We start from the raw sequence: 26785 nt of genomic DNA, 5'->3' as shown, positions 1-26785 counted from the left end.
GCTGGCAGGGAGGCAGAATGATGTCAGACAAGATGGTTTCAATCCCAGATCACACCCCAGCTGTATAATCTCATGTAAAAAAAAAAAAAAAAGATGACCAGTAAGGGGATCTTAACCCTTGACCTGGTGTTATCAGCACCACACTCTTCCAAGTGAGCCACAGCCAGCACCTAAAATATTTCTTAAAATAAACTTTTGTATTGACAGAACATACATAAAGAAAACAAACTGTAAGGATGCAGTTCAATGAATTATCACAAAGTAAGTATAGCCAGGTACCCACCATCCAGATTAAGAAATAAAACATTCCAGTACCCTAGAAGCCTCCCTCATGCCCCCTTCCCAATTACAACCCGTCCCAACTCCTCCCCAAAGAAAACCACTATAAGGCAGATTCTGAACCTCTCTTTGCCTCAGTTTCCTCATCTGTAAAATGATGGTTAGCCACACTCTTGCCCCATAAGCTTGCTGCTATACAATGAAATGCCAGGCACTGGGCTAAGTGTACATCACCTCATCTAATTCTCTGTGAAACTTGATGGGGTAGGCACTGCCTTCACCTTGCAGAGGTTAAGCAATCTGTTCAAGTTGGTACAAGGAGAGCTGGGATTTGTGCCAGTTCTGCCTGAATCCTGCACTCTTGAAGGCCTGACCCTTTTCTTGTCTTATTGATCCTAATTCTCTGAAAGACTAAAAACTTAATATTCACAGTGCTGCCAGGAAGGAGCAAACTGCTTTTAGCCAGAGAGAGTGTAATTATCCCTGATAGCACCTGTCATACAGTAGGAGCTTAATAAATGTTTTCCAAATGATCTGTACAGATGGCCCAAATCAATGGTTGATCTCTCACACACTTTAACTCTGCTCTGGCTGCTGAAATGACCCACAAAGGGTAAAATGGAGGACACTATACAAGTACACATTCTTCCAGCACTAATCCTGGGAGGGGATTCAGGAATCCTCCCACAGTGTTTCTGCATAGCATCCCCACCCAAAAAGCCTGTGCTTCCCACACCTCCTCTCCACCCCACCCCATGCAGCTGCTGGGAGGCAGAAGTCAGAGACCACCCTCAGAGCACTGACTTACCCAAAGGATAAGGACCCCTTACCTGGGTGACTAGTGACGAACAGCGATGCTGGGAGCAGAGTGGCGCAGCCTGGAGAATCTGCGAATCCCATGAGGCACAGCCTGGAGAAAGCCGTTAAGGACAATCAAGTACAAGGCTCTCCTTCGTGAGCAAGAATGGGCATTAGTATCCTTCAAGAAAATCACACAACACACAAAGTAGGACAGAGAATAGCACCCATTACCTAGATTTCACACATACACACTTGCCATCTATACCCTCCTATTTTTTTCAAGGAAAAAAATGCCATATATACAGTTAGAAGATCTTTCTGACCACTCCTGTATTAGTCCATTTATGTTGCTTATTACAAAGTACACTGAACTGGGTGATTCATAAAGGAAATGAAATTTATTGCTTACAGTTTCTGAGGCTGGGAAGTCCAAAGTCCATCTGGTGGTGGTGACAGTGACCCAGGGGCCTCACATTGCAAGATGGTTGAAGCAGAGAGGGCAGAGAGAGACAGACTCTCCTCTTCTTTTAAAGCCCTCAGAACCATGCCCCGAGCACCATTTTTAATCCATTCACTACTGCACGGTCCTACAATCCAATCACCTCTTCAAGGCTCCACCTTTCAATTACCATAATAGGACTTCCTACCCTCTTAACAGTCACAGTGGGGGCTAAGATTCTAATTTTTTTTTTTTTTTTTTTTGTCTTTTTTTTCCGTGACGGGCACTCAGCCAGTGAGTGCACTGGCCATTCCTATATAGGATCCGAACCCGCGGCGGGAGCGACGCCGCGCTCCCAGCGCCGCACTCTCCCGAGTGCGCCACGGGCTCGGCCCTAAGATTCTAATATATAAAACTTGGGGGATACAATTCAAGCTCTGGGAGTTTTGGGGGGACATAATTCAATCCACTACACCTCCCTAGTCCAATTCTCCCCTCTCCCTCACCCAGAGAGAACTGCTCTTCTTAAACACGTATAAGTTTTTCTGGGCCATGTTATAATACTTCCACTACAAATGATGTTTGTCCATGAACAATATAAAGTACTGTTTATGTTTTTAAAATGTATGTAAATAGCATTACGCAGAATATCTTCTACAACTTTTCAATCTCCATCGTCTCCTAGATTCAACTATGTTGATTCTTACAATTCCAGTTCATTCATTTTCATCACAGGGCACTCCTTTATGTGAACACACCACAATTCATCCAGTTTCCTGCTGACGGGCAACTAGGCTCTTTTCAGTTTTTTTGCTCTGCTGCTGGAGTGAGCATTTCTCCGTCTCTCACTCCCATGTGTGGGAGCTTCTCTAAGGCGGGGTTTCCTAAACCTGTGCTAAGAGTTTCGTTTTACACTACAACACAATATATACACACAAACATTTGAAACGTAGTTTCGTATTTACCCTTATTAAATATAAAACTGACATTTTCTAATCTAGTTCATTAAAAAAATGCTGCTCAGTAAACTGATTTGATGGCCTGTGAGGAGCTGCCCGAAATCGCCATTACAAGATGGCGCTGATTTCCGGTGGAGGGCAGGGCTGCTCGGTAACACGCCTGGGCCGATTAGGCAGCCACCAATAAGGTAGGAGCACGTCCTAGGCGAGGAGCAGTCTCTATATAAAGGGCGCGGGTTCCCTCGCTCGGGGTCTCCATTTTTGGCAAGCTTATGCTCTCCCTCTCAAGATGCATTAAAGCTGATCTGCAGAAGGATCCTTTGTGTGCCGCGTCGTTCTTGCTGGCGAGACGGTAGCGCGGGACAATGGCCCACCACTAGGTCATGACCTGCAGTTTGAAAACACTGCTCTAGTGTCTATATCTAGGGTGGAATTGTGGGGTCGTGAGGCACATACACCTTCAACTTAAAGTGGCTGTATCAATTTACTTACACCAGCAGTGTAAGTGTTCCTGATTCTCCACATTTGCCCAAACTTGGCTCTATCAGTCCTTAGAATTTCTGCTTATCTGAATGGGTATAAAAAGCCATCTCATTATTACTTTGCATTTCTCGGACTACAAATGGGTGCATCTATTCATACAGTTACAGTTATTTGGGTTTTCTTTTTTTTTTTTTTTTAAAAGATGACTGGTAAAGGGATCTTAACCCTTGACTTGGTGTCAGCACCACACTCTCCAAAGTGAGTGAACCGACCATCCCTATATAAGAATCCGAACCCTTGGCCTTGCTGTTGGCAGCACCACACACTCCAAAGTGAGCCACGGGCTGGCCCTGGGTTTCCCTTCAATTGCCTCTTTATACCCTTTGCCTACTCATCTAGTGGGCTGTCTCTTTCCCTTCACAGCCACACTTCTCCTCAAAGAGAATATGTTTTTCCCTGCTTCCTCACCTTTCCGTCTTCAACCCATTGAAATCCAGTCCTGACCATCACCTTTCCACTTTAACGTTCTCAGCAAGGTTTCCGATGAGCTCCCAGTTTCTAAATCTAATGAAAAGGTTCTGGTCCTACCTTTCGGCCATGTAGGCCAATTTCAAACTGCATGCTCCTGCTTGGCCTCCAAGCCAGCACTGCCTTGGAGTTCCATCCGTGGACCTTCTCCTGTCACCGGATTGCCTGGTTAGAACCTAAGCGCCGTCCTCCAGTGCCCTCTCCTCCACTCCTGTGCATCAGTCGTGCCTGCACTGCCGCCCCTAGTCCTGCAGCAGCTTTCCATTTGAGGTCTCACCCTTGCCAGTCTAACCCCCTACAGTAATCTTTTACCAAAGTAATCTTTTAAAAAATGACTCCACAGTCACAGTCCCCCAGGGCTGTCCTTCAATCCTGAAGATTCAGTACTGAAAGTCAGCTCTACCTAGCCAGAGACAGCATGGATTCCAAACTGCTGCTAAATGTACCAAGCTCTTCCTGCCTCTTCCTTCAGCTAAGAGCTCCCATCCACTCCTTCCCATGTGGGTACCACTTCTAGGAAGGCTGCTGGCAATAACCTGTTGCTGTGGATTGAATATCTCCCAAAACTCACTGATGTTTAATCCCCACTGTAACTATTAAGAGGACAGTAATCCTATTAAGGTAACTGAAAGGTGGAGCCTTAAGGAGGTGATTACATTGTGAGGACTATGTCCTAGTGAATGAATCAATCCATTCATGTTGTAAAGGGCGTGGTCTGATGGCTTTAAAAGGAGAGCAACTAAGAAGCTTTGCTCTCTCTTGCTCAGTCATTTTGCCATGTGACACCCTGTGTTACTGTGAAGAGTCACCACCTACCAAAGAGGCCCTCAGTGGATGTGTTCCCTGGACTTTGGACTTCCTAGCCTTCAAGAATGTAAGCAATAAATATTTCTTTAAAAATTACCCAGTTTCAGGTGTTTGTTGTAAGCAACAGAAACTAATACACCTGTTGAACTGCCTGTCTCTAGCATCTTGTACAGGTTTGTATACGATCAACAGACATTCGAAAAATTTTCAAAGCAACCAAGCAACATTCTTGACCATATGAATTTGTAATGTGTCTGTGACATATTGCCTTGGGTGGTAAGCTCCATGTTAAATATCTCCAGTACACAGAGGCTACTAAGCTATAAATGAGAATACTGTAGCTGGGTGGCTAAATTCCTTTCTAAATAAACCTCTTTTGCTTTTGGGCTTGGAGGGCAAAGATGTGGGAGAAAGGCCTTACCCACATGCACTTTTAGTTACTGCAGCTAAAACCCAGGTTACAATCAAACTTTGTACAGTATTTATGGGGCCAGTATCACAGATTTAATTCTTTAATGGGCCATGGGTTAACTAAAAGCCCGGTAAGTGTAGAAAGAATTCAAATTTCCCATCACAGCAGTCACACAGGAGGAAAAATGTGGACTGCAGGTCTGAACAAGGTGCCATTTTTGTAAAGGGATAAAGTTCCATGAACTTCAGTAGAAGCAAAAAAAAATCTTCAGCATAAAAGCCTGAAATGACCACCAGAGGGCGCCACTGTTAAAGCCACAATAGACCATACTCTATTATAGTCAATTACAGTTGTCCCTAGGTATCCCTGGGAGATTGGTTTCAGGACCTTCCTCAGGTTCCGAAATCCATAGGTGCTCAAGTCCCTTATATAAAGTGGCATAGTATTTACATTAGCTACATATATCCTCCTGTATACTTTAAATCATCTCTAGATTACCTACAATACCTAATACAATGTAAATACTATGTAAATAGTTATTGTACTATATTGTTTACGGAAAAACAAGAAAAAAAACTGTATGTGTACAGTACATACACAATTATTTTTCCCTGAATATTTCTGATCCATGGTTGGTTGAATCCACAGATGAGGAACCCATGTATATGGAGTGCTGACTGTATATGGATTTTTATCACTCTCCTTAGCCCAAAGACAGAAACATGAAAAAAATCCATACTGTTTTAAGATCGGAAATGAGAGCAAGGTTCTTGTTTTCTTTCTCTGTAAAGCTTGGCCTCTTCTCTCATCTAGTTAGATCATCATAGAAACAGACAGTCCCATTACCCCACAGAACCCCATCAAATGAAAGTCATGTAAAATTTTCAGTATAGAGAACAAACAATTTTGTGCCTTACATAAAATTTATAATCAGATAGGTAATGTACTTGAGGCTTTAAAACCCTTTGAAATGGAGTGCTGTGAAAGTAATTGAAAGGCTCCAATTCAGCTGTCATTTTGCTGAGGACCAATGATGTGCCAGAAACTGTGCCAAGCACATTCACAGAAGTTAACTAGTGTTAATCTCATGACAGCTCATGAAGTAGGTGTTTAGTGCAAAGAGCAGTCACACAGCTTCAAGAACTCATTTATTGTGGGAATGAACCAAGTACAAGAGTTATTAACATGTGGCTTTAGCTCTAGGCCAAACAAGTCTTGTGCAGCATTAAGAGCACCTAAGGGTCCCAGAGAAAGGGCCCAGGCACCATGACACTGCACTACTGTGGTCCTAGCAAAAAAGCCCTGACCATTCTCTAAGAAGCAGAAACTAAAGTGAGAGTGCTCTAAAGAAGGCCAGCCCTGCAGAGACCCTATGCCTGGAGCCCACAGACCTGTGGCCAAGGCCAGAGGAATCCCTTCCCTGGCTCTGCCCTCAGCCTTTCCTGGGAGACACCTCCCTCCCCCGACCCCTGCCGTCACTGACCGCTGCTTTCTTCCTTTGCCTTGGGAAGATTTGGGGTTCTTCCCCAAGGCTATACTGTTCCGTTCTGCTTTCTCTGCTAAAGCACTGACACTCTGGCATGTAGTGACCCCAGAGACCCAGACAGACCCACCAAGTCTGTCTAGTGACCCCAGAGCCCAATGCTGCATGCCACAGTGGTACTGTGCAGGTTCTGAAGCCAGACTCCCTAGGTTCTGATCCTGTCTCCACCGCTTACATGTGAAGTTCCAGAACAGTATCTGGCACATAGTGACAGCTATTTCATCCTGAGAAACAGCCACCATGGGACCCTGACTATTCCCATGCTCCACGAGAATCCTTGTTTTCTACTCAGGTGCACTACTTTTTACTGCAGGGTGATGAGACATAAGTGCGGAATGGCCCAGCCCTCTGGCCACTAAGATGCTATTTTGCAAAGTCCACAGATGCCCAGATCCACATCAGGGCATGGCCTGCCCACCAAACCTCTTCAACTGCCAAAGGATATAGAATGTGGGAGTCCAAGTGATTCAGCGAGGCCCAGCACACAGAATTCACCTGGTGAGGAAGCACATAGCAAGATGGACAGATTGGCTGGACTGTCAACAAATGGAGAAAAATAGTAGAATGCTTTCTTCTGGAATAACTAATGGGGATGCAGACATGTGACTTCTTTAGGTTGTGACCTCTTAAAATGGGCTGGAGCAAGCATTCTGAGGACAGGGGATCTCCTTGCCCTGCAATGTGGGGCCTTGAGTGGGACAGAGGGAGCAACCCCCAGGTCTCAGTCCTTCAGCATCAGCACAGGTCCCACAGTGAGCCATCTGGCATACCAACTGGGCTGGGGCAGAATTCTCCACAATAGTAGGGGACAAAACTAACTCTGAAGGTGTATTGTATACTTCACTCACGGACCATTTTTAACCTGTATCCATCTTGTGGCTCATGTCCCAGCTGAAAAGAAAATCACAGCTTCTTACAGATGCAGCCATTACCCCACTGTAATTTAAGGCCACCTCAAAGATGGCGAGCTCTTTACATTTACTTAAACCTCAGTGTTGGCCACGGACTGGCTGATGGATGCACTGTTCTGATGCACAGGGGAGGATCCCTCCCATCCAGGCCACACCCACTGGTGCCCACATCCCAGGAACTCTGTGCCTTGGTGTGGGTCACTTCAGATCAACACCTGAGCCTCCTGGAGGAAAGGTCCTCATGACCAGTTAAAGAAGCACTGCCTCAAGCCTACCCAACCACCTAAAAGCATTTTTTCTTCCAACACAAGAAACTCCTGGGACCTTTTCCTTCCCTTATGGGTTCTCAGGAACTGAAAATCCACTTGTCCTTTGGGAAAATGAGGTAACCGTGCTCTGCCTCCTTGATAAAGATCTCTCCTCTACTCTGAATTTGGCCAACTGTGGCAGTGCCCCCGGATCCAAAAGCAAAGCAGGCTAGGCAGTGGGCTACGAGGCTACCGAGTGGGCCACACACCTTCCGGTTGGTGAAGTAAAGGTTTTCATACATTCGCACGCTGAGCGTAGGGGTCTTCAAACCACGCAGGCTGATGATGCCGTACTTGGAGCCTCCGACTTTCACATCATTCACTGTGAAGAGCCGGCTGCTGTTGGTGTCTGCCTGCAAGAGGGAAGTGGGCTGTAGGTGACCTCCCAGGCCGAGCCAGGTGGGCTGCCTGGGACCACCTGCCTGTCTCTCCTGGACCCTATGTTCTGTGCATTTTCACAGATAAGAGCTCCTCTCCATGAGGGGGCACGGAGATGACCTAACTTTGCTTTACTCAGCATAGCCATGTCTGGTCAAAGCTAACAGGTGTCTGGTCCAACAATCCAGGAGCAGACATGAGGACAGCAGGGAGGGGGTGTGGCCAAGAAGAACGAGGCTCGCACAGTAACCCCACTCAGAAGTGGGTTTGGAAGAGTCCCAACATCTTCCCGGAGAATGTATCAAGTGGCCATCATGAAAGTCATGCAGCAACATGGAAAATGTTAGCTATAATTTATAATTGTTAAGAAGTAAAGGAGAATACAAAATTGTATTCCTATACCAGGAAAAAACAACATTGCAATGAATAAAATGTACAATAAAAAAGACTGCATTAGGATGTGAGCTATTTTCAAGATTTTTGGTTCTCATTTAAAAATATAATGTGGTTAATAATTATTTCAAAGCAAAAACTGTATAAACTCTACATTTATGTGTTTTGTATCTATTAATAAGTATACACACATACACATGGGTTTGGATGCTGGTGAAACTGCATTGACTTTGCAAATTTACTCAGGAAGAACAGTTATGTTCCTGGAAGAATCATTACCAGTGACTAGAATCAGATCTGAAAAATTATTCTCTGGGTTGCAAACTGCCTTTCCCAGCCCTCTGGCCACACCAGCCAGCGAGAGTCGCCTGTAATTTTGGGTGAAGGGGAAGATCTACAAGGGCTGCCCACACAGCTAATGTAAGGTGAGATGAAGCGTGAGGATCAGCGTGTTCAGGTTTATAACTAAGCAGCATGTGCAATACCAGACTCCACACATTAGTGATCTCCACAGTCCCCACTTGGTTTACCCTAGGGAAAGGGTGCCCGAGGGAAACCACGGCAAGAAAATATTCTACTGATTCAGGTTAAACTGCATCCCCAAACGCACACGGAGAGTAAAGCCAAAGGAGAATCTGGGCCATGTTCCCCAATACCCCTTACGTGGAAGGGCTCTGCTGCTGAGGCCTCCTGGGGCCAGAGGACTTGGCATCAACCTCAAAGGTCAATGTGTAGCTTCAGTGCCCAGTACTGCCAGCAGATCACTGAGCCCAAGCTCTCTGTTTCTGCATCCTCCTCTCACTCTCCTAGACTTGCCCTTGGCCTCCAGGAAGGGTGGGGCTTGCCAGGCAGGCCATGCTGTCCTGTGGCCTGTGGAGAGGTGAGGCTTCTTTCATTTGCAGCACACCCTCAGCTCTCTGCCAGCGTCTCCCTGGCCCCTGGGCTCAAAGCGTTGGCCTGGTTTCCAGCTTGGGTCTAACCAAAGGCAGAGATGACTTTGCACACCCTACAAATGGTGATGGAGGTGTGCTGATGTACAGGCCCAGGGACACAGGCTTGCAGGCCCTGCCACTGAAAATAGAGACAGCAAGCAAGGGAGTCATACCCTGCTGCTACCAAATCCTGCCCCTGTTTAGGAAGGGTTAGAAGTGGCCCCTGGTCCCATGAACCATTTCAATTGCATACACAACACAGGCAAGGAGAATCTTATTTTGTGATGGTTCTTAGTCAAGGTGTGGCTAAGCCTAGGCTCCAACATCAAATGACAGGGCAGAAGTGGGGGTGACAATGGTCACAACATAGCCTAACCTGCCAGCTCTCCATCTACCAATGGGGAGCCAGTAGGTAGATTAAAATTGTAAAACCAAGACGCCGCTACCTGCTTTCAGAGCAATTGGCTTCTACATAGCCAGGCCTGACAACCACCAATGCTAAACCACAAAGTGTTTGGGTGGATGGCAGCCATACCCCAGCATCCAGACTTCTCCTGTCCACTCACCAGTATGAGGTTAAATCGGTCGCTTGCCAAAGCGGAAGGATCTGAGCTTTGAATGTGGACCTTCTTCCTCTGCATGCAGCTCACACGCAGCTCATGGGCTAGACTGCAGAGGGAGACAGCAGAAGGGCGGGGAGAGCGCTGGCACCATAGCAAGACATCCACAAAGATGATTCAGGGGATTCTGCCCTCTCCCACCCCTGAAGGCCGTCTCTCCTCTTTGGCCCACTTCACATTCCTTCTCAGCAATGGAGCTGAACAAGATCCCACATAATTTGAATCTTAGTTTTCCTACAAAATGCTCAGGAAAACTAAAACAAAGAACTGGGTGGTCCATTCACAGAATCAAAGAAAGTTAACTAGAGTGATTTGTTTCTAGATCACCTAGTACAACTCCTTCTCTTGAGATGAACAGAATGTGCCTGAGATGAAACGACACACAGCCACTGAGAACAGCCCAGGTGTGCACCCGCCTTACTGACCCCGTTCCCGCTTCCACAGCACAGCTGCCCCACCACTAAGAACAAAGCACATTTTAGGGTGAAGAACAGATCTGTCTAATGAGAACTTTAAGTCTTTCCCTCTCAGAAGAAAGGAGATACAGGGTTAGAGTGTGATGCTGACAACACCAAGGTCCAGGGTTCAATCCTCATTGTGGCCAGCAAAAATAAAAAAGAAGGGAGATATAGGAGAGGCCTGCCCTGGTGACACTCCCTACACGGGGCTGGCGTCTCCTAAAGGGGTAACTGCTCTAAGGTGAGAGGGCTGTGTCCCTGGTAAGGAACCTCAAATGCATGTCTTGTACAGCAGGAGACAGCAGAACACAGGGGTTAGGAGTTCAGGTGTTAAGAGTTAGAAAGATCCTGCTTTTCTAGCTTTACCCTGAGCAAATCACTCTACTCTGAACCCCAGTCTCTACTTCAAGAAATGGGTTAGTGTCAACCTACCTCATAAGGTTTTAGTTAGAATTCTATCAGCCACCACAATTATTCTGATAAAGTTTAGTATATACACATCCATTTAACACCTCATATTTTGTGACAACTCATTAGAATGGGAAGAGAAGGAGGCAGGAATTCCATGGGAATCATAAAAATGATTTATGAGTAACAAAGAGTGAACATCTTGAATGATTTCTGCCCAAATCCCCTTGTCCTCTCTCCCTATCCTTCTGGAAGAGTCTCCCTCACTCCCTCACTCTAGATAATGACTTTCTCAGGGCTGGTTTAAGCAGCAGAAAGCAGACTGTGAACTGGAGCCCCTCAACGGTGAAGACTCCTCACAGAAAATCCACATGTCCATCCTCATTGCATTCTTGGACCATGGAAATAAAAAACAGGAAAAGAACATTCATGAAGAAAATATAATGAAGCACTGTCTTACCGGCAATAACTGGTGACACTGAGAAAACCCAGCTGACTTTTTTGTAGCAAGGAAGATGCATTAAATCCCATCCTGGCTATTTTCTAAGTTAAAAAGAAAAAAAGAAAAATTCACTGAAGATTTATTTATGTTATGGGATAACCAAGAATGTTTTTAGGTTCACAGTTTTCAAAGAAGGAAACAAGCACTAAATTGGCAGAAATTATGTGCATAAAAATCTGACAGTGTCCTTTCCAAGTCTCCTCTTCTTGGCAAAAGGAAAAGCCCAGCACAAACAAGGAAGTATGTGAGAGCTGGAAAGTATGCTCAATATCTCCATCCCACCCCCCGACCCTGCCAGTCAAGTTACACCTGGGTAGATGATGCCACCAAGCTAGTGAGTGCAGCAATGGAACTAGAAACACAGGGCTGCACTGTGCTCTCCATTTGCCCTCTGGTGACGCCAAGGCCAGGATTTTCCAGTCCACTGCCACCACAACCAAAGAATATCGCATTGCAACCTGTCTTCAAGACTGCCTGAGGCACTCCAAACCATGCACCCCAGTTTTCTGTTTAAAACATACAGCTACTGAAATTAAATCATGCTGCTTCCCAAGATTCCCCTAGGGAAGGACAAAATGTGAAAACTACTGATGAAACTTAGCAAACAAGAAAAGAGGGGTAGGGGGCTGGCTGGTTAGCTCAGTTGGTTAGTATGCGGTGTTGTAACAGCAAGATCAAGAGTTCAGATTCCCATACCAACCAGCCACCAAAAAAAAAAAAAAAAAAAGAAAAGAAAAGAAAAGGGGGATGGGAGGAGGAGGGGATTTCTTGCCTGTTCCTATTCTCTTCATTGTTTTCCTATAGGGAAAATCTGGGGCCACACTCCTTGAAGTGCCTACACTACATATCTTTTTGTATTCTTTTTCTTTTTCTTTCTTTTTTTTTTTTACACTACATGTCATAGGGGGTCCAAGTGGCACCTCCTTGCAGCACCAATGCATGCTGGCAGGAGTGAAGGGGACAGGGCGGCCCTCAGGGGCATGGAGCCCACCTTTTTCTGCTTGTCTTCTTCCTCTAGCAGCTGCAGTCTCTTGCTCTCCATTTCCTTCTGCCGGATGCCCTCCTTCGTGAGGGGGTTGCAGTTGTTATGTCCAGGAAGCAAGCGGAAGTAGCGGTTCTTTTCAGGGTCGAAGTAATACCCTGGTAAATCTTTGTTAGAAAAATTAAACTCACCAACTTAAACCACTATGAACTGACCCACCTAGTAAGGAGCTCAGCAGTCTATCCATGGCCTCTCACAGCTTCCTGTCTTTTCTGAGGCCCAGGCTGGCACTGTCTGTCACCATGCTAGACTGGATTCACTCCTGGGGGAGACCATTTGCCTCATGATCACTTTTCCTGACACCCAGCTTCTTCCTTTAGTGTTTCAATTTGCTCCTAGAATTCCCATCAAGCCAGGAATGGGCTGGTGAGACCCATGCAGTGAAGAGACACATAGAGACATACACTTGAGCCCTCGCTGAGGAGGAAGGGCAGCCAGAACAGACACAACCAGGTGATGAGGCATGATTAGGTTTCATCTTTCCCTGCAGGCAGGGCCAGAGGTGTCCTGCCCAGTAGACTGCCTTACCTGGCACGGAAGAACTGCCAGCTGTGTCAGATGAGGTCGATGGGGAATCACCATCATCGCCATGCTCAGAATCCTGCGGGCTCTGTAGTGCCTGGGTGTTATACCTGTTGATACACAGCGGTGGTAACTTGCAGTGAAGGGCTTGAGTTTCCAATCACTCTCTGACTGGAGGGGTCCTATTCAGGCAGTTCTGTAGCCTTCACCCTGGCCCTCTGATCTTTCTGATTGTTTGGGGAGCACTGACCCCATACTAAAAATACATCAAAATGAGGGCAAGGTGTTGGTTTCTCATTCTTTTCTTTCTTTCTTTTTTTTTTAAAGAGGATGCATGACACAATAATTCCCTCTTATCTCACTTGAGCATTCTGTAAGGTCTTCTGGAATTTTCCAGATAAAAAGAACAGAAATCTTTGCCAATAATAATTTTACCAGCAGGGCTCATTTGTCAGCTCAACAGCAGTTACAAGGTCAGGTGAATTTCATTTTTTATTGGATTCAGTAGTATAAAGAGTTTAAATTTTACTTGGCCACTCAGCTTTACAGATGGAGAAACAGGGGTTCAGGGAACAGTGGTAATTTGCTCAGCAATACTGGGACAGAGCCATGGTTAAAACACTTTATGTGTAAAGCCACAAACACCTTCTGTGGCAATTACATGCTGAAGGAGAGTGATAAAACAAAAGACCTTATTTTAGAATCCTGATAAAATTTACTTTAAAATCAAGAACTACCACCACCTCCACCACCACCACCAAAAGGAATACAAACTGCAAGATCTAGGTTGAAGGAATGAAAGAATGTTCTCTTCCTTTCATAAATACTAATGCTATGCATAGTTTCAGGAAAATTATTTATTCCCTTTTGTGGCCCAGAGCTTCCTGAGGTAGCTCATCTGTGATTAGCAGGAGGAGGAAGGATTAAGTGTCATGACAAATGTGTATGTTTCTAGTTCAAGGAGTGCTGCTCCATTCTTTCTGCACGGAGCCTAGAGGGTAGCCGTCCAGCAGTTTCCAAGCCACTCTGCCAAAGCTGGGCCAGGACTCTCTTCTTGCATAGATCACATTTTGCTGCAGTGTGTTCTTGTGGGAAGGCTTGGGGCCCAAGAAGTATCCATGGTTCTCTGTACAAAACATACAAACATTGGGCACTGTCCTGATCTTTCTACAATATGGTAAATTTGGAAATTTGTACCTAATGACACCCACGATGTACTGAGGGCCTACTCAAAGCCAGGCAGCCCACTAAAGGCTTTATACACATTACACCTCCTAAAGGGGTATTAGCACTGTTTTCTACAAGAAGAACAGAGACTCGGTGTGATACAGTAAGTTGCCCAATTCCCGCAGGAAAGCATGGTGTCCAACCCAGACTTCCTAAATCTAAAGCCCCATCCTCTCCACAACCTTTAGATGCTTTCTGATCCTGCTTGGGTTACTCTGTTCTCGAGAAGCATCTTGATATTTGACATCTTCTGACCCTATAACTAGAAACCTGTTCCTTTTAAAAGAAGGTCTGGAGTGTGCAAGAGTTTGAAAATTGGCAGACGTGTCCCCTTTTGTGTGGAGGGAGCGTGTGAAACTGAGGGCTTCTTATGGCCAGGAGTCACAGCAGCAGCCCTGAACTTGTAGAGATGTCCTCTCCTCCTGGGGTGCGGTAAGGAGAGGGGCATCTTGTTTGGAGACGAAATTGTACTTCCTTTGTGCAGAAAAAGAAGCAGAATGTGGAAAATGTTTATATGGGAGATTTCAACTAAGTATAGTCTAGGTTTTATTTTCTAAGCTGGGAGGTGGGAACCTGGTGTTAATTGTGTTATTTTTACATTTCTGTGTATATTAAATACATATTTATAAATATTTATATATTTATGTGGGTATATATATTATATATATTTATATAAACTAATGTAAACATAAACATCTGTATTTCATTTTCCAGGACTTAGGCTGAATTAGTAAAATTATATTTCCACAAAGATATTTTTATTCATTGAAAAAAAGAAAAAGCCTGCAAAATGGAGAAGTAGCTCTCTTAACTGTATCAGGTAATGTCTACTTCTAGCCTGATGGTTAATGCTCTGGCCAGAAGTCATGGTCACTCTGAAAGAAAGAGTGTGGCTCTATCTCTTTACTACTTAAGGTGCGGTGTGCTGACTGGTGGCATGCCCTCTCCCTAGGCCCTGCCTTAGACTCACTGAATCAGAATCTGCATTTTGACCAGACCCCCAGTGATTCCCATGCACCTGAGCATGTGAGACGCACTGTGCTGGACAATGCCAAAACAGCACTAAGCAAAAGCCAGCTCTCCAGCCAAACACACTTGCCTCTCATTAGAATCGTGTGGTCTGAACCAAGGGCTCTGGTATTTTCTTCTCCTATTCTGCCGGTTGCTTTTACTCATTTCTGTTCCTAAAAGAGAAAAAAGAAATAATGTTCATCCCCATATATGCATGCTTTTTTTTTTTTTGCTTCTTGACAGTTCTTCACGCTCAGAACTAGGCAAGAGGATGGCCCAATCTGGGTTGTCATCAAAGCTGCCACACCAAGCCTGGCCTGTAAAGGGCTGCCTCCAGTACTCTCCCAATGTCCCTTCCTGTCACCCTGAGTAGATATCATAGTGCTCTACCCCACAGAGAAGGGATGTTACATGTTATCAGTCATGAACACCCTGAATTCTCTTCTACCCACTCCACAAATATCTGCTCTTACTAATCCTAATTGTCTTCCCTTGTGGAGAAAGAGATGTCCCTGTGCCTTTCCAAGGCAAATACCCATCCCATCTGGCGGTTGATCTCATCCCTCCCCCCAGGGACTCTGCTGACATCGGTTTCCATATATGTATAATGTCTCCCTCTCCTTATCTCAGCTTATAAATATGCTGAGGCTTTTCATTTGTATGTGTTCCATCTCTAATCCAAAAGAAATAGAAATACGCTGAAAGAGTGGTCTACAAGCATAATTTCAATGTCTTCACTTCCTAATATTCCTGAACCCAATGTAGTCAGGATTCCTCCATCTTACCTGTCTACTAAAATGCTCTTGCTAAGGTATTAATATCTCCTACTCACCAAAGTTAGTGGTCTCATCTCAGCCCTTAATCCTGCAACACATGACACCATGAAGCTTCACTCCTCCTTTGGCTTCTCCACTATCTTTCCCTTGGTTCGCTTGATTGTCAAATTAATCCTTTGTTGGTTTCTCTTGGGTCACATTCCCTGTAGCTGTGTGTTTTCCACTGTTCTGTCCTAGATCCTCTTTTTATACTAAACACCATCTCATCCGCCAACACTGGTTCATTGCCAACCCTATCATATGGTCTTCTGGGCATCAAGTTCTTATACTGCTGCCTCCTGTCTACTTCCACACACCCAGCAGGCTCAACAGGTTCAAAAGTGAGTTCGTGATCCCTCTTTAGTCCCCAATCTGCTCTTTTGCCTATCTATATCTCCCTTTTATGTAAATAATACCACTGTCCTCCCAGTCTAAAGGTATAATCATTTTATTCATTTTCCTAAACAATGGTTCCTGAATACCTCATGTGTGAGATATGTTCCAGCCAAAGAATAAAGTTATATTTATTACTAGTTAAGTCACAAGCTGAAAGGCACTGTGCACAGGAAGGGAAACATGTATGGCCAGTGCTAAGAAGAATGTTAGGAAAAATAAGCCATATTATTACCACCTCTACAAAAAGGTCAGAATTTCTTTAAAGTGCACATTCTGAACACGAAATGATTCTAGTTAGTTTTAATTATGTAATAACGTATGAATACAGTGAAGAACACATGTACTGGTGAGTCGAAGACTTCAGATCACCCATCAGGAGGCAGGACCATGCCTGCCTACACCATTATCCTCAATAGGGGGCTGCACAATCAGGACACAGTAGATAATAAAATAACTGGTGAGTGCTGACTTTAGCCAGGGAGAACATTTCTAAACCACCAACTCGCACAGGCACAGGTTCAAGCACTGTAATAGGATAAGGGAGGATGAGAACATCAACTGATGTTATGAGCAAGATCAAGCCAAAGTCATTTTAAAAAGCCACACTAATAGAAGCCTTCTAAATATAGAGAGGGTTTAAAGACTAGGATGAAAATAGTATCTTTCCAGTACTTTTAAGAAACCAGTTTCAGGTGTGTGGAGTGAGCCTTCCCCAAATGCAAATATAGTTCTCTCTCAATATCTACTCTATGGCTTATGCTTACACTTATCATTCTGTATTAAACTTTGCTTATCCTCCCATTTCATACTGGATGTGATGTGAATTCTTTAAGGCAAAGATCCTGTGTCTCACTTTTTTCTCTTCCTATTCTTGGCATCCATGACATAGCTGTCTCTTAGTGAATTTTTCAGACTAAATTTTTGAACTAAAACAAAACCTGCAGCTACTATAAATCCTTCTGTTCTGGGTATTTTCATTTCATATTCAACCCACATTTACTTCTCGCATCCACCCCATGTCAGGTGTGGCACTGGGAAGTGGACAAAGATGAGTAAGCTGTGGTTTCTGGCCTCAGGCACTCACTGTTTAGTAGAGGAGATGATGCATAGACCAATTCCTGCAGTGCAGAACGAGGGTGAAGACCTGGGTCTCTCTGGTGTGGTGGGAGAGGAGTGATTGCTCTGTGTGGATGGGCCAGAATGGGAAATAGAGAGAGGCTGAAGCGCAGTCTGAAAAATGAGCACGCCAGGCAAGGTAGTGAGGGGAAGGAAGGGTTTACAAGTGCTTTGGTATGGTCAGAGTACAAGTGTTTGGGGGATGACGCCGGAGTGGCAGGGCAGGCCAGATCATGAGGACTCCTGGTGCTAGGGGAGTGGCATGATTAGCTCTGCTTAGAAAGAGCACTTTAAAGGCAGCAGCATAGAGAAGGTGAAAGTGAGGGACTGTTCTAGCAACCCAGGTGAGGTGAACTCACACTTACAACCTATAGAAGTGGCACTTGGGATAGAGGAACCTGAATTAAGAAAGATTTGAGAGGTGAATTTAATGAGAGATGTGGTGAGAGAGGAGCTGAGAATGGGTAAGTGAATGACTGGCTGTTTCATGAGTTGGGAGACTAAAAATAAAGGAGGAAGAGCAGTTTGGGGAGAGAAGAGAGTAAATTTGATTTTGAACAAACCATACAGGCAGTTGGAAATAAGGGTCTGGGAATTCACAGAAGAACTGAGGCTAAAGACACAGATTTTGAAAGTCATCAGCACGTGGTGACCCAGATTGAGATAAATATGGTTCCAAGGCCAAATATGTAGTGAGAATTCAAATTTACAATTAGAGACAATTTTTTTTCTGACAATAATATGAAATCCAGCATATATCACAGTGTATAGATCAGTGCTTCTTAACCAAGTACAATTTCTGCCCACCAGGAGATCTTTGGCAAAGTCTGGAGACACTTTTTGTTTGTCAGAACTTGGCAGGGAGGAGTAGGCTGTTATTGGCATCCAGTAGGTAGCAACCAAGAATGCTGCTCACCATCCTACAATGCATAGGACAGCTCCTTCAATAAAGAATTATCTGGGCCCCAAATAGTGCTAAGGTTGAGAAATTTGTTTCAGATAGGAAGTGCTCAATAATAACTTGCTTGAAGGAATGTTGCATCCAGAACCTTTGGAGCTACTCCGCAGGGCAGACATTACAATCAGATGTGTTGCAGAAGGCTGAACTTGGCTTCGCCTTACAGATTACTGAGGTTTTTTTTTTTTTTATTATTTATATTTATAGGAAATTTATTCATAATTGACAAAACTGGGAAGCAACTGAGGTGTTCTTCAGCAGGTGAATGGATAAATAAAAGGTCACATCCAGACAATGGAATATTATTCAGCCCTGAAAAGAAATGAGCTATTAAGCCATGAGAAGACATGGAGGAACTTTAAATGCATATTACTAAGTCAAAGAAGCCAATCTGAAAAGTCCACATAATGTATGATTCCAACTCTACGACATTTGGGAAAAAGTACAACTATGGAGACAGTAAAAAGATAAGTGGTCACCAGGGGATAGAAGGGCAGGGAGGGATGAACAGGTAAAGCAGAGAGGATTTTTAGGGCAGAGAAAATAATGTATGATACTGCAGTGGTAGATACATGTCATTACACATTTGTCCAAACCCACAGAATGTACACCACCAAAAGTGAACCCAAATTTAAACTATGGACATTGGGTGATAATGATGTTATCAATGTAGGTTCATCAATCGTGACAAATGTACCATCGGGTGGGGGATATTGACAGAGGGAGGCTGTGCACTTGTGGGGGTCGGGGGATACGAGAAATCTCTGTACCTTCCTCTCAATTTTTCTATGAATCTAAAACTGCTCTAAAAATATAAAGACTTTGAAAAAAATATTCAAAGAAAAAAGGAAAGCAAAGCTTGAGGAGTCTGGGCAAGATGCCCCAGAGTCTAAGGCAGGTGGATTATTTTTATTGCTTCTGTTTTTTGCCATAATTCCTAAGCAGGAGATTTGGGACCTCCCCATTTCTTCTTCAGTCAGAATCAGTTACTCATTTGGGGTCAGAATCACAATTCTGAGAATTTCCTAGCCTCCTTAGAAGCAACCTGTTTGACTCTGGACAAGCTTCTTAGCCTCTCTGAGCTTGTTTCCTTATCTGTAAGATGGAGTTAATCATGCCCATCACAGACAGTTGTGACAATTAAATGAAATGACCTGCATGAGGAACCAAGTGCAGAACCTAAAATGTAGATATTTTTTATAAAATGTGATCCCCCCCCAAACCAGATAATCTTTTGAGTACTTAAAGGCATAAAGAAGAATAGTTTCTAAGAGAGCATTATTTTGAAAAGACCGAATGTTAATCTCAAGCAGTAAATAAACATGATTTGACTTTTTGGAAAATGACTGGGAAATATTTATCAAGTAACTTATAAATGTATATGCCTTCCTCCTTTTGGGAGTTGATTCTAAGAAAATAATCCAAAAGACTGTAAAAGTTATATACAAGATATTTATTACAACTTTCCAAATCATTTTATGAGACCAGTATTACCCTGACACCAAAACCAAAGACATTAGAAGAAAACTATAGATCAATATACCTTATGAATACAGAGACAAAAATCTTCAACAAAATGTTAGCAAGCCAAATTCTTCTATAACCAGGATTATATACTGTGACCAAGTGGGATTTATCCCAGAAATATAAAGTTCAACATATGAAAATCAATCAACATAATACACCATATTAAGAGAATAGATGGGGAAAAATCCCTCCATGATTATCGTGATTGATGCAGAAAAAGCATTGTTAACAAGTTTAACAAAGTTGCAGGATAAAAGATCAATATATACAAATCAGCTGTGTTTCTATACACTAACAATGAACAATTTGAAAATGAAATCAAAGAAAAGTTGGATTTACAATAGCATCAAAGAGAATAAAGTACGTAGGAATATATATTTAATAAAATAAATGCATGACTTGTACACTGAAAACTATAAAACACTGTTGAAATAAAGTTAAAATAAAAAACTGCTGTTTTTGCAGAAATGAATAAGCTGATCCTAAAATTCATATGGAAATGCAAGAGACCCAGAATAGACAAAACAATCTTGAAAAAGACAAAATTGGAGGACTCACACTTCCCAATTTCAAAACTTAACTACAAAGCTACAGTAATCAAGACACTGTGATATGGAAGTCTGAGTCTAGAAATAAACCCATATGTCTATGGCCAACTGGCTTTCAGCAAAGATACCAAGACCATTCAATGGGGGAAAGAACAGTCTTTTCAACTGCTAGGACAATTGGATATTCACCTGCAAAAGCATGAATTTGGACACCTACTTCACACCATATGCAAATTACTAAAATGCATCCAGAATCTAAAACTATAAAACTCTTGGAAGAAAACAAAGGTATAAATCCTTGTGATCTTGAACTAGGCAATGGTCTCTCAGATATAACACCTAAAGCACAAGAAGAAAATATAAGATTGGATTTAAAATTTAAAAGTCTTAGGCATCAAAGGACACTATCAAGAAAATGAAAGACAACCCACAGAATGGGAGAAAATATCTGCAAATCATGTATCTAATAAGGATCTAGTATCCAGAATAAAGAACTTAAATATCAAAAAGAAAAAGACAATCTAACTAAAAAATAAGCAAAAATGCTGAATAGACATTTCTCCAAAGAAAATACACAACTGGCCACTTAGCACATGAAAAGATGTTCAATGTTGTTAGTCATTAAGTAGATGCATATCAAAACCACAATGAGACACCACTTCATATCTACTATTATAGCTATAATTTGAAAATTAAGTGTGGGTGAACATATGGAGAAATGAGAATCCTCATACACTGCTGGGGGGAATGTAAAATGCTGCAGCCACTTTGGAAAACAGGCAGTTCCTCAAAAGGTTAAACATAGTTATCAATGACCCAGCAATTCCACTCTTAGGTAAACACTCAGGATAAATGAAGACACATGGCCATACAAAAATTTGAATGCCAATGTTTAGAGTACCACTATGAAGGTACTTCAAAAAGTTTGTGTTAAACCAAGGTCAAGGGTTCGAATCCCTACATCGGCCAGCCACCAAAAAAAAAGAACAAAAACAAAAACAACAAAAAAAGTTTGTGTTAAAATAGAATTGAAAGATAATAGAAATCTTTCCACGAACTTCTTGAAGACTCCTTGTATTTATAATGGCCAGAAAGTAAAAACCCAAATTTCCATCAACTGACGAATATTATTCAGCCATTAAAAAGGAATTAAGTATTGATATATCCTACAATGTGACTGAACCCTGATAACAATAAGCAAAAGAAGACACAGAAGGCCGCATATTTTATGATTCCATGTATATGAAATCTCCAAAATAGGCAAGTCCAGAGAAAGGGAAAGATTATGGGGAGGGTGTGGGAGTGACTGCTAATTGGTATAAGGTTTCTTTAAAAAAAAAAAATTAATTAATTAATTAATTAATTTTTTGGCATACAGGCTGCCATGACATGGGGCTGGCAAGGGTTTTTTAAAAAAAAAAGAAAGAAAAAACTTTCTAGAAAGTCTGTTATGAATTGCTTTTCCCAGTTATTCCAAATGAGCTGATAAAGGATCTAATTAAACTGTTTTATATTTTCAGGAATAAGAGTGACTATACCCTTTTATTAACCAGGTGGTAGCTTAATAAAATTTTTATAGAATTTTATTTATTTATTTTTGCAGTTGTCTGGTATGGGGATCTGAACCCTTTACCTTGGTGTTATATCGCCATGCTCTAATCAACTGAGCTGGTCTTTTACTTTGTGGAATAGAATTAGAACGATTACATACATAGGATCCTCTTCTGGTGTCAACATAAAAGAAGTTGGAATTGTTAGAGCCTCTGGCTTTTATATCTACTTACCATACCACTACCAACTAAGTATAGAACATTAATACAAAATACTTTGAAATCCACAATCTAAAAAAAAGGGAAACGTATACAAAAAGATCAAATATCATTAGGTAGGGCACTGAAATAACTGGGTGCATAATATTTTTTAAATTTAAATTTTTAAAATTTTAATTTAATTTTATTTTTTAAAAGATGACCGGTAAGGGGATCTTAACCCTTGACTTGGTGTTGTCAGCACCACGCTCAGCCAGTGAGCTAACCGGCCATCAAAATATAGGGATCTGAACCTGTGGCCTTGGTGTTATCAGCACCACACTCTCCCGAGTGAGCCAAGGGCTGGCCCTCATGATCTATTTTTTAAACCTTGGTTTTAGGTCAGCATAAATTTCCTTTTTCCCCGTTTCAGTAGCACTTCATTTTAAGTTTAACACAGCGGGCAAGTAAAAGTATAGTATCTGTAGCATATGCATACAATATACGCAGAGGGTCCCGAAACTTCCCGGATGACCGGCCCTTCCCTTCCTCCAGACCTAGCCTCGATATCCCAACGGTGTAGGCCCGGCAGTGCTGGAACCCTGGCCCTGGGAGCCCAGCCAGAGCCCCAGAGCGCAGCCGGGCGGTCCAGCCTACCGTACAGGGCCAGAATTCGGGCTGAGGGAGAGGCTCCACTTCCCCACCGGGCTGTCACCGGTTTCCAGGCTGAGCCTAGTCATCTGCCTAGCACGTGGCGGAGGGGGCTGAGAAGACGGAGGACACAAGACCAAAAACCTCGGCTCTGAGACCCTGGGCCACACTGGGGCCCATGGGGTTTCTTTTTGTGGTGACAAAAAAATGTTCTGGAGTTAGAAAGGGGTGATGATTGCACAACCCGGCGAATACACTAAAAAAAAAAAAAAATCCCACTGAATTTTACACTTTAAAATGGTGAACTCTATAGTACGTGAATTATATCTCACAACAAAACAAAAAAGATGTTTACATAACATTTAAAGTGGAAAACATCCTAAATATCCAGCAAAAGGCGAATGCAGTGAGATTCTGGAGACGACTGGACTATCTTGTCGAAAACGCTGATGCCACTGGTTTGTAAAGCCGAACGCAAAATTGGTTCTAAGATAAGCTTTCCTGTCCGTCAAAACTTAGTAGACACATGCACAAGAACTGGAGAGAAACAGAAAAATGCAGGCGGGTTCAGTGTGTTTTGTTGCGCGCAACCCCCGCTCCCCCCCAAACCTTAAAGTCTCCTGTTAACACTTAAGAAATATTTCAAGACGGCCGACTTTGTACCACCGTGAGCTGGTATTTTTAGCCTCATTTTACAAAGGAGAAACTGAGGCTTGGAGAGCTAACACATCCAGAAAGACACAATCAGGGGTGGAAAGGAAACAGGGATTCCTCCCCTGCAGGTCGGACCCCAGGGCTTGGTTAACCACAGGACACCACCTCAACCATAACTTCCATTGTTATTTAAAGCAAGAAGGCTTTGGGGCTTTGGAATTCTGCTTCCTCCAGAAGTTGTACCACCAGTTTTTTTTTGTTTTTTAAATTTTCTTCTTCTGGCGGTGTTGCTCGATTCACAAGACAATGAATACCACCGAGGTGAAGAGTGCGTCACTGGGGAGACGAGTCTTCCAGAACCCTGAAGACCTAGTGTGCAAAAGCCGGCTTACACACACACACACACACACACACACACACACACACACACACACACACACACACACACACACACACACACACACACACACACACACACACACACACACACACACACACACACACACACACACACACACACGGCTCGGCACGCAGGTGAACGCAGAAGACTCGGTCCCGACACCCCAGGCTTTCCCACTTGCTAGCGCGTGCGTTACCGGGAACAAGCGACCTCACTACGCCCCCTTCTGCGTCTGGCAGATACCATAGGGACTGCATTCGGAAAACTTAACGCCTGTAAAGCATTATTAGTGCCTAGCGCTTAGCAAGCGCTCAGTATGTGTTGCTGTTAAGTTGCCCCGTCAGGAAAAGTCAACCACAACGTGAATTTTACGGGTGAAAACGTTTCAAGGGCCCGCAACCCAGTCACTGCCAGGTGTTGGGTGGGACCTTCAGCATTGGGGCTTAGAAAAAACGCTCCTACCGAAGACGAGGCGACACTCGGGGCACCGCCCTCCCTTCCCGTGTTCACGGCCGCAGATCCCTGCCGGCAGGACACGCCGGACCCACGCGCCCGCGGACACCGCCCTCCCTCACAGGCCGAGCGCGACGGCCCAGTCCCCCACCCACGCCGCGGTCGGCCGGCGTCCCACGTGCTCGCGCCTCCCCGCCCCTCTCCCTGGCCTGTCCCCCGACGCCCCTATCCCACCCCGAGATCTGTGGCAGGAGCAGCAGCAGCCCTCGGACCGACGTCACGGACACCGCAGCCAGCACACGCTCACCTGTCCGGAGGGTCCTTCCCGAACACCCCTTGGGCCCAGCTCGGCAGGAGCAGCGGCAAAGTGTGGAAAAACCCGGAAAGCTCAAGATGTAGCGTCAGCCAATGGGTGTGCCTATTTTTGTGTTTTCGCAGCCGATAGGGCTACGGCGGCCGCCCCTTCCTGCTCATTGGACGTGGCTTCTGTGTGTCATTGTCATAGGGGCGGGCTTACGGAGAGGGCGGGGAGTGAGGCTTCGGCTCCGCCCAGGCATGGAGGGTCGGGGCCGGCGCACGTGGGGGCGGGGCCGGGGCTGCGTGGGGAGTCGTGGAGCTGTCGGGTGGCCTCCTCCCGGGCGTTGGGTACCTTCTTTTCCCGCAGCCGGCTGGCCAGTCCCCGAACTCCCCTCGCCGCTCGCGGTCGCTAGCTAATCCGCGAACTGAAACTGAGATCTGGGGAGAAGGAAAGATTGTGTTGTGGAAAGGGTGAGGGAAGCGTGAAATGAGGAAGAGTACAAGGAACAGGTGGTGACGTCTTCGGTAGTGACCTCAGGTGGCTGAGCTTGCTGACCGTAGACCTATCTGTGTGTGGCTCAAAGGTGTCGAGGAGCGTGCCCCGAACTGGGTTTTAGGAGGCCTTGGTTCTAGGTGTAGTTCTGTTTTCTACTTGCTGTGTGACTTAGGGCGAGTTTCGTTCCTTCTCTGTGCCCTGATATTTTTCTGTCAAAGTATCAAATGGAGGAAATGGAGGCCTGTGTGTAACGGTCACTTGGCCAGAAGTGGCAGTTTTGTGAGGAGAGCTGGCTTCATACAGGCCAAGCTTGGTGGAGGCCACTAGCAAGCCCCATGTACTTTGTAACCTGTTAACCCAGGCGCCTGTGAGTGGCTGGACCCATTAGAAACTAGGTTGTGTGTTTTATCAATGGTACCCCATGAGTGAAGGCATTTCTGTCGGTAACAAGGAAGGTAGAGTTTTGGCTGTCAAGGAGCTTGCATATTTATAAGTGACTAGGTGGTGAAAGAAGTGAGAATTGATTATAGTCAGAATAAAGGACGGCTTCATGAAACTTGAGAGGCCTCAGAGAGAAGGCAGAGAGAAATTCTAAGCGGAACAGACAACATGGCTGGAAGCCTGATGAAGGAATAGTTTCGGTGGGATAGGAGGGGTGTCTTGGAAACAAAACCAGCAAGGTGGATTGGGGCTCGATAACACAGGGCCTCAAGTGCCAGGGAAAGAGGAGGCAGTGGGAGGCTCTGAAGGTTGGAGAGTTGGGGAGTGAGAGGACTAGAGCTGTTCTTGGGGAAAATCACCTGGGCAGCACTGTAGAGGAGATTGGAGAGGAAAGAATGTGTTAACTGGGAGATTTGTTAGGAGCTGATGGCAACAACAGGCCTTGTGAAAGGTGGTCGGGTGTGAACCAGGGTGGTGGCAGCTGAGATGGGGATGGAAGGGAGGGGTAGATGGGAGACACGTTTCAGAGAGAGAATCTGCCAAGACTTGAACTCTGTGGGAGGAGTTAAACAGGATTCTGTGCTGAAAAGCATGGTTCACTGGAAGAAGCAGGGCGGAGGAGTTGGCTTGGGACTTGCTGAGTGAATGAATGGCAAACAAAAATGGCAAAAAAAAAAAAAAAAGAGCCTGGGGCTTTGTTGACTGCCCACTAAGGGAACAGTGGGGTAGGCACTGAATGTGCCTTGGGGACCTGTAACAGACACACAGAGAAAAAGTTAAATAACATTTGCAAGTCAATGCTTAAAGGAAGCTTGGCCTTGGTCAAATCCTTTGGTAACTGAACCTCAGTTTCCTCACAGGTAAAATGAGGATAAGATACTGAAGAAGGTTGTTGTGAGGAGTAAATGCTATGATGAAAAATCACCTCACCCAGTACTTGGTCTACAGCTCCCGTTGATTAAGCACCTTCTATTGTGAATATAGCTTGGTATCTAGATGGTGCGACTTTAACCATCAAAAGTAAAAATAATTACTTTTTTCCATTTCATTGCCAGAATTTGAAGTCAAGGCAATTAAAAGTTTTTCTTTGAAATGGGATCTGGAATAACTTAACACTTAATTTGACAACCTAAAGAAGTATACCTTTCTAGTTCTTGCCATATGCCAGATTATTTTTTCTCTCTTTTTTAAATTGAAACATAATTGGTTGTACATATCTGTGGGGTACTGTGGTGCGTATCAATACCTGTGTGCAATATGTGATGCTCAAATTAGGATAATTAGTATATTCAGCATTATACAATGTAATCATTTTTTGTGTC

At 44.2% G+C, this 26785-nt stretch overlaps 1 protein-coding gene across 3 annotated transcripts in view; it reads right to left on the bottom strand.

The window, feature by feature from the left end:
- DCAF4 (DDB1 and CUL4 associated factor 4) overlaps window positions 1-24616 on the bottom strand; it is a 29271-nt gene extending 4655 nt beyond the window's left edge. Inside the window, exons 1-10 of one of the 3 annotated variants that reach the window (XM_063088993.1) lie at window positions 24537-24616; window positions 15052-15136; window positions 12732-12835; window positions 12153-12310; window positions 11120-11202; window positions 9740-9842; window positions 7680-7823; window positions 7104-7142; window positions 6697-6746; window positions 1110-1189 (exon numbers count right to left, since the gene is read on the bottom strand). In XM_063088993.1, the coding sequence (XP_062945063.1) occupies window positions 1110-1189; window positions 6697-6746; window positions 7104-7142; window positions 7680-7823; window positions 9740-9842; window positions 11120-11202; window positions 12153-12310; window positions 12732-12835; window positions 15052-15128 (838 nt within the window). In that variant the 5' untranslated portion in view covers window positions 15129-15136; window positions 24537-24616. Of the gene's footprint in view, window positions 1-1109; window positions 1190-6696; window positions 6747-7103; window positions 7143-7679; window positions 7824-9739; window positions 9843-11119; window positions 11203-12152; window positions 12311-12731; window positions 12836-15051; window positions 15137-15795; window positions 15932-24536 lie in introns of those variants that run through there. The other 2 variants (XM_063088992.1, XM_063088994.1) reach the window with 2 other exon arrangements.
- Between the last annotated feature and the right edge of the window lie 2169 nt (window positions 24617-26785).

Source organism: Cynocephalus volans, chromosome 3 (assembly GCF_027409185.1).
Source record: "Cynocephalus volans isolate mCynVol1 chromosome 3, mCynVol1.pri, whole genome shotgun sequence".
NCBI classification, from domain to species: domain Eukaryota; kingdom Metazoa; phylum Chordata; class Mammalia; order Dermoptera; family Cynocephalidae; genus Cynocephalus; species Cynocephalus volans.
Note: the sequence above shows the minus strand (reverse complement) of the source record. Positions and strands in the feature narration are given on the sequence as shown.